The sequence below is a fragment of the Salvelinus sp. IW2-2015 genome, linkage group LG31 (genome assembly GCF_002910315.2).
Source record: "Salvelinus sp. IW2-2015 linkage group LG31, ASM291031v2, whole genome shotgun sequence".
In the NCBI taxonomy this organism is placed as follows: domain Eukaryota; kingdom Metazoa; phylum Chordata; class Actinopteri; order Salmoniformes; family Salmonidae; genus Salvelinus; species Salvelinus sp. IW2-2015.
In genome coordinates this window covers 14,484,518-14,492,837 of record NC_036870.1, presented here as the reverse complement: position 1 = coordinate 14,492,837, position 8,320 = coordinate 14,484,518, and the positions used below count along the sequence as shown (strand labels likewise).

The window sequence follows — 8,320 nt, the reverse complement described above, 5'->3', positions numbered from 1 at the left end:
CAACCAAAATCGGTGAAATTTCGTACAATGTTTCTCTGTATGAACTCTCATTACTGGATTTTCTATTCACAGGGACCCCAAGCACAGCCACAGATGTCTCGACAAATACAACAGCTACACCTGTTGCAAATCAACAACAAGAGACACAACCACTACTTCCATCTCAGTCGGTAGGTGATATGTTGTGCGATCTTCACATATTATCAGAGAATAGTACTTTAAAGGCACACACTAGTACTTCACCAGTACAGTTTAAGCACAAGTTTCAATTGGAGCACCTTTCAAATAGTAAAAGAGTGTTCTTTTTTTTTTCAGGTGCCCCTGCAACAACAACTGTTCCTGCTACCACAGTACCTGGTTCTGCCATCACAATACCAACTGGAGAACCTTCCACTGTTCCTGTTACTGGTTCTACAACTACAACCACATCTGTGGCCCCCTCAACTACCGTTTCAAGCACAACTCCAACAACTACTTCTACTACTACGACAACAACTACCACAACGACTGCACAGCTTGCAGTGGTTACATTACAAGTCACCATCAATGAAGTTTTTGTACCAGCTTTGAGTAATCCTCAAAGTCCAGAATTTCAAACACTTGCGGTATCCTTTACTTCAGTGGTAAGTCCTGTGATCATATCTTTCTTGTATTTCTTTGTTTGGATTGTTACTGAGAATATGGTCAACGTACTGGGACAGAGTTACTTTTTTACCTCATATCAAGCTAAAATAAAGGGACAGAAAAATAAAATACAGAAATGTTGTTTTGTTGTATGTAGAACATTATTCATTCTATTCTATAGTCCATGAATGTTGTCTGTTCTTTTCTCAAACAGTGTGACGTGATCTATCGAGCAAAATATGGGATTCTTTTCATCCGGACGATTGTCATTGCATTCATGTAATATTCTATGCTATTCTATTCTACCTCTAAAGAAGCTTGATTCAATTTGCCCAATAGCTTGAAAAAGTATTTCTCAAAATAATATTTTAAGCATTATATTGCTTTTAAAAACATTCACCAGTCAACATTCTTGTCATCAGGATATTTTTTTATGTTGATTCCATTGTGATGATATTGTTATTACCTTAGGTGCAAGCTGGACATGCATGACTGTCCCCTTTTCAGTCAGCTTTTGATTTGACCCTGACATCTGAAATTTGTGCCCTTTGCAGACCAGTGTTCCGTTCMCGTATGGCAGCAGACACACAGGTGGAGCTGGAAGTGGTGTTCAATGAGACCGCCATTGCAACTATCGCTAATGCAACTATGCCCAAGGACAATGACATTAAAGATACACTAAATGAGGCTGTGACCAATCCAAACTCTACCTTCAACCTCTCTGTGGTTCCAAACTCCATCATTATTATCAGTAAGTAAACCTATGAAATGGATTCACCAAAATGATCCGTTGACATACAGTGGGGTCCGYAATTATTGGATCCCTTGAAAAATAATAAGCAAAAAAGACTGTGTAAAATAAATTACACAAATACTGACCTTTATTGTGTGATCAAAAACATTTACAAATTATATTATTTGATACTAATACAATTGCTCAGGGAAAGAGATTTGTTGACAAGTAATAAAGAAAGTCTCTAAAAGATAGGATCCCCTGTTTTCAATACTCCAGCAACCTCCCCTTGCAAGGAAAACAACACTTAGACTTTTTCAAAAATGTTTTATGAGACTGAAGAACACATTGGGAGGGATCTTGACCATTCCTCCATACAGAATCTTTCCAGATCCTAGTATCCTTTGGTCTGCGCTTATGGACTGCCTTCTTTAATTCAAACCACAGGTTTTCAATGGGGTTCAAGTCCGGAGACTGACATGGCCWTTGCAAAATATAGATTTTGTGGTCAATTAACCATTTKTTTTTGTATTTTTATGTGTGTTTGGAGTTATTGTTTTGCTGGAAGATTCACTTGTTGCCAAGTTAAAGCCTTCTGGCAGAGGCAACCAGGTTTTTTGCTAAAATGTCCTGGAAAAGTTCATGATGCCATTCACCTTAAAAAGGATTCCAGGACCAGTGGAAMCAAAATAGCCCCATAACATCAAAGATCCACCATCATATTTTACAGTAGGGATGAGATACTTTCTGTATATAAATTGTTCTTTTGAAGGCCAAAGCCACCATTGGTGTACATGGCCAAAGTGCTCTATTTTCATGTCATCTGACTATAGGTACAAGTGCAAAAACAATAGATCTGTGACAAAAGGGCTGTGTATATAAATACATTGAATTTACATAAATAGTTAAATGTCAAAATATGCAGTGATACGCACATTCGCAATACAATTGTGGAGCAATTTAGGCAAGACACCAACAAAGGTAGCTAAACCTGAATGTGACTGTTAACAGTACTCAAATTTGTCAAACAAGGTAAATAAGGCCCTAAAAAGTGCTGTAGCTCAGCCACCTTCCACCGCTAATGCGGAAGACCAACATAAGCGGATGCGGTGGATTGATCTGTAGCTTAATTAAACTGATGGATTTTGATGGGGATTTTTTTATGATGTTACTTAGATTGACGAACGGCTGCCTCAGTAGACTCTTGAGGATTAATAATAAGAGATCATTTAAATGTTATTTCAGGTGGTCCTACATCTGCTGTTCCTACTATAACTACAGTTGAGTTGTTGCTAGGTCGAACTTCCAGAAGTGCATTTCAAACCGTTGGTTTAAATTATTAAAAAAATATATAAATACACTGAAAAGTAATACTATAAATGCCTGGTGAAGGGTTTCCTTCTCAAGAACCTTTTGTTTCATATAATATACATTAAACATTGCAATCTGTTGCGTTCCTTAAACCTATGATTGCATTTAGGATAATATTATAATTTGAGCGACAAGTATATTGCACCTAATAAGAGACAATCCTGGAGAGACATTACATTTTAACTTCAAATGTTTCTAAAAAAGTTTTGATATTAAAATGTCGAATTCAAATTTGACAGTCCTAAAAGACAAACTGTCAGATCATACACAAAGTTCACATTTCTTACATTTTGTGTTCACAGGGGTCCCAAATACATCCACAGTTGCCACAACAATTACAACGGCTACTCCTGTCATCGCAACCGTTGTCACAGCTGCTCCAACCACTACAACTGCTGCTGCCACCACAACCTCTGTGGCCACAATTACACTCACTACAGTGTCTGTGGAGTTCACGTCCAAAGGAGAGACATTTATCTCCGACCTATCAACCTCATCCTCTCAGGCCTTTCAAACTCGAGCATCACTGATTAAAACACAGGTGAGCCTCCTGATTGAATGAAAACACAAATATGTGAATGTCCCGATGAGAGGGGGAGATTACTGTAACATACACATTCAGACATCTGTTGGCATGTGAATTGTTTGTCTAAAATTAACCCGTTTTTGCCTTGCAGCTTGAACCTTTCTATCAATCAGCTTTCACATCATTCAACAGTTTGACAGTGACCGAATTCAGGTGATTTGTTTGCATTCAATTGATCATGTTGATTTTAATGAATTCAACCTTCGACAAAATACCATATGTGCATTTTACTTAACATTCTGATAAACATGATTATTATTCAAAATGTAGAAACAAATGACTAAAGATGCAGATGTTGACGATAATGTCCTTGTGACTTTTGAAGGACGCGGCTCAGAAATGCCTGAAATGTCTTAGCACTGTTTTCTTACATAATCCAAAAAACATAGTTGCAGGGATATGAACTGTTGTAATGTCAGCCTCGCGAACAAGAACCACACGTAAAACACACACCACGCAACATTAAAAAAACAATGTTTTTCACTCATAGATTTTTATTCCTTGACTACTACAGATTTGTTATTGACATTTATCCCGGTACTTATGTAATATACACACACCAAACAACTGAAATATCAGATTTTATGAAATTGGAACAATCTTCATATGGTTCTGCATTGCAATGGTTCAATTGCCAGTCTTCTCTATGTAGCTTTAACATATCTTTCTCTCTTTCATTCATTCACAGACATGGATCAATCATCAACACTATGAATTTAGCATTTAGATCTTCTGTCCTCAATTCCACGAAGATTGAGACCATTTTAATCAATTCTGCACAGAAAATCACAGCTTTCAACATTGACACCACCAAAATCAAGGTCAATGGCACAGGTAAATCCTTATCTGTTAAATGTATATTTTGCAATCCATTATCTAGAGGTTGACTGCTATATTATCTGACTATAATTTCCCCTTAACTATCATATTGCAAGTACACAAAAGTACTTTTTCTACCTAGACATATGGTCATACCATGGATCATTTAGCTAATTGATTTAGAATTTTAGGATCTCTTTGGGTATAGTTATTATACACACATTATTTGACACCTTCCACCGCTAATGCGGAAGACCAACATAAGCGGATGCGGTGGATTGGCACAAATCTCTAGCTTAATTAAACTGATGGATTTTGATGGGGATTTTTTAATGATGTTACTTAGATTGACGAACGGCTGCCTCAGTAGACTCTTAAGGATTAATAATAAGAGATAATTTAAATTTTATTTCAGGTGGTCCTACATCTGCTGTTCCTACTATAACTGCTGTGGCTGGCACAACCATCACAAAACCAACTGGAGAACCTGCCAGTGTTCCTGTGACTGGGCCTGCAACTACAACAACATCTGTGGCCCCCTCAACTACAGTTTCAAGCACAGCATCAACATTAACCATGAAGACTACCAGGACAACCACTACCTTAACACCACCTACTACAACAACATCTGTGGCCCCCACAACTACAGTTTCAAGCACAGCCTCAACATTAACCATGAAGACTACCAGGACAACCACTACCTTAACACCACCTACTACAACAACATCTGTGGCCCCCACAACTACAGTTTCAAGCACAGCCTCAACATTAACCATGAAGACTACCAGGACAACCACTACCTTAACACCACCTACTACAACAACAGCAATGCCAATAACAACCAAAACAACTGCACATCCTGTCGTGTTTAAATTAAAACTCACAATTGAAGTTTTATTTGTAACAGCATTGACCAACCCTGGAAGCACAGAATTTCAAACACTTGCACTAACCATTACTTCAGAGGTAAGTCATGTGATCATATATTCACTGTATTTCTTTGTTCGGATTGTTACTGAGAATATGGTCAGATAGAGTTCTTTATTTCCCTAATATCAAGCTTACTGTAAATACAATTACAAATATATAATACAGAAGTGGTTTGTTTTTGTGTGTAGAACATTATTTAGACCGTTGTCCATTGATGTTGTCTCTTCTTTTATCAAACAGTGTGATGAGATCTACCAATCAAAATATGGGATCATTTTCATCCAGACGATTGTCATTGCATTCTTGTAATATTTTATGCTTTTACTATTCTACCTCCATAAATCCTATGATTTAATGTCACTAATATCTTGCCAAGGTCGTTCTCAATGAGCCTTATTTTAAACATTATATTACCTTTATACAGCTCCATCAATCAACATTCCTGTCAATATTATATGTTTCTGTTGCTGCCATTGTGGTGGTAGTTTAATATAACTTTAGGTGCAGGCTACACATTGCCTGACTAACCACTTTTCAGTCACCTTTTAATCTGACCTCTGAACTTTGTGCCCTTTGTAGACCGGTGTCCCGACGTTCCCTTATGCCAGCAGAAATACAGGTGGAGATGGAAGTGGTATTCAAACAGATCTCCGCAGAATCTAGGATGATTAATGACATTGAAAATACACTGAAAGAGGCTGTGACCAATCCAAACTCCAACTTCAATATCTCTGTGTATCCGGACTCCATCACTGTTATTAGTAAGTAAACCTATACAATGGGTTTACCAAAACTGTCCATTGATGTGTATGAATATGCTAGCTAGCAACTCAAATGAATGAATAGGCAGGTGCATCTTAAATCTGGTACGCCTATGGCAATGGTATATCAATTTAATCAAGATATGCATCCTTTCCCTGATTATTCCTATGGCCTGTGCTGTAGTAACATGTTTGCATAGCTTGACTGGTTCCTCGGCTTACGTCAAATTCAGTTGTTGCTAGATAGAACTTCCAAAAGTGCATTTCATACCGTTGGTTTAAATTCTTTAAAAAAATATGAATACACTGAAAAGCAATACTATAAATGCCTGGTGAAGAGTTTCCTTCTCAAGAACCTGTTATTTCATATAATATACATTAAACATTGCAATCTGTTGCGTTCCTTAAACCTATGATTGCATTTAGGATAATATTCTAATTTGAGCGGCAAGTATATTGCACCTAATAAGAGACAATCCTGGAGAGACATTACATTTTAACTTCAAATGTTGGTAAAAAAGTTTTGATATTAAAATGTTGAATTCAAGTTCGCATTTCTTACATTTTGTGTTCACAGGGGTCCCAAATACATTCACAGGTGCCACCACAATTACACCGGCTAATCCTGTTGTCACAGCTGCTCCAACCACTACAACCTCTGTGGCCACAATTACACTCACTACAGTGTCTGTGGAGTTCACGTCCAAAGGAGAGACATTTATCTCCGACCTATCAACCTCATCCTCTCAGGCCTTTCAAACTCGAGCATCACTATTAAAACAAGTGAGCCTCCTGAAGGATGAGAAGAACAAAATTTGGAAGGTCCTGATGAGAGGGTAGAAATACAGTAATAAACACCTTTCAGTTGACTCTTATGATTGCTAAATACTGTACAATTAAACACTTTCCCCCCCAATCCCCCTTCCCCAAAACACGTGTAAATATTGACTATAAATTGCGCCTTCGTGTATTAACTTATGCTAATATATACTCTAGAGAGCAATTTACTTTAGGTCATATTCTTATCTTTTATTATTTCTTATTGTTAACATTGTCGAGAAGGAAACCTGCAAGATACGCATTTTGTTGATGGTGTATACCCACGTGATCCCCTACATACGACTAGTATGTATGGAATACCGAGTGGTTCAGCGTCTAAGGCACTGCATCTCAGTGCTAGAGTGTCACTACAGACCTGGGTTCGATTCCAGGCTATATCACAACCGGACTTGATTGGGTGTCCCATAGGGCAACGCACAATTGGCCCCAGCATCGTCCGGGTTTGGCCGGGTTAGGCATCATTCTTAAATAAGAATTTGTTCTTAACTGACTTGCTTAGTTAAACAAAGTTAAAAAAATTTACTTGAAACTTGTTTGTCTAAACTTGACATGTTTTTTGCTTTCCAGCTTGAACCTTTCTATCGATCAGCTTTCGCCTTCTTCAACAGTTTGACAGAAATAAAATTCAGGTGATTTGTTGCATTCAATTGATTATGTTGATTTTTATTAATGAAATATACAGACAAAAACCGTATATAGATTTAATGAAAATGTAATATAAACATTCTACATCATAAAAAAAATAAAAAAAAAAATAATAATAATTGATCAAAAAAAGTATACCTCATATAATTCCTTTTAAAATAAAGAAAATATTCATTATGCAAATATATTGTAGTTCTGCATTGCAAGGCTCAAAGTCATTAAAACAATCTCTCATTTGTTCCCAGAAATGGATCAATCATTAACACCATGAATTTAGCATTTAGCTCCTCCTCGTGCCAAATTCCAAGGAAATTGGCACCGTTTTGATAAAGGCTGCAACAAACATCACAGCTTTCAACATCAACCCCACGTCAGTTACTGTCAGTGTGAAGGTAAAAAAATATTGTCCATGCTTTATGTAAATTCTCATTTTGTATACCTATAGAGGTTCTATATGCAGAAAACAAGGTTATTGTAGCAGTAACAGTATTTGTATTTAATGGATCCCCGTCACCAGCTACTCTTCCTGGTGTCCTGCAAAATTAAGGCAGTTTATACAATTTTTAAAACATTACAATACATTCACAGATTTCACAACACACTGTGTGTCCTCTACAGTACTAAATCCATGTGTATGTGTGTGTAAATATTTAACAGTAAATATGTACAGGCTTATTCACAATAATCATGTAGCAGTTGGCAAATACATATTCTCTCTTCATGTTCACTTTCTCTCTCTTTATCTATGCAGTTGTGACCTCAAGTGAATAGCAGCAAGACCAGTCTCTTCACTGCCTCCTGTCTGTGGTTGTGTCGCTGCTGCTTGTCAACTAGTCTTCAGCAGCAAGCAGCAGTATGAAAATATTAACTTTGAAAATGTATTTACCCCATGCCCCCCATTCCCATAATATATAATGGCAAGATATTTAATCTGTATGTGTTAACCTAAGTTGATTCTCATTATAGTTATAGTTATTATACTCATTATTCAAATTGAAATAAACATATTCT

The 8,320-nt window shown here is 36.9% G+C and overlaps 1 protein-coding gene and 1 pseudogene across 1 annotated transcript; both read left to right on the top strand.

The window, feature by feature from the left end:
• The window catches only part of LOC111956204 (uncharacterized), a 119,169-nt pseudogene that overhangs the window by 8,301 nt on the left and 102,548 nt on the right, over positions 1-8,320 (top strand).
• LOC111955505 (uncharacterized) lies at positions 327-6,664 on the top strand. Its single transcript, XM_023975717.1, has 10 exons — positions 327-623; positions 839-903; positions 1,179-1,375; positions 3,031-3,269; positions 3,406-3,467; positions 4,003-4,148; positions 4,549-5,099; positions 5,304-5,368; positions 5,643-5,824; positions 6,402-6,664. The coding sequence occupies exons 3-10, from the start codon at positions 1,198-1,200 to the stop codon at positions 6,662-6,664; spliced, it is 1,686 nt and encodes a 561-aa protein (XP_023831485.1). The 5' UTR covers positions 327-623; positions 839-903; positions 1,179-1,197.

Excerpts from the sequence above, each read along its gene's own strand:
- LOC111955505 (XM_023975717.1), top strand. The coding sequence starts at position 1,198 with ATGGCAGCAGACACACAGGTGGAGCTGGAAGTGGTGTTCAATGAGACC. Across the intron at positions 5,369-5,642 it reads ACGATTGTCATTGCATTCTT|ACCGGTGTCCCGACGTTCCC; the intron begins GTAATATTTTAT and ends TGCCCTTTGTAG. Across the intron at positions 5,825-6,401 it reads GGACTCCATCACTGTTATTA|GGGTCCCAAATACATTCACA; the intron begins GTAAGTAAACCT and ends TTGTGTTCACAG.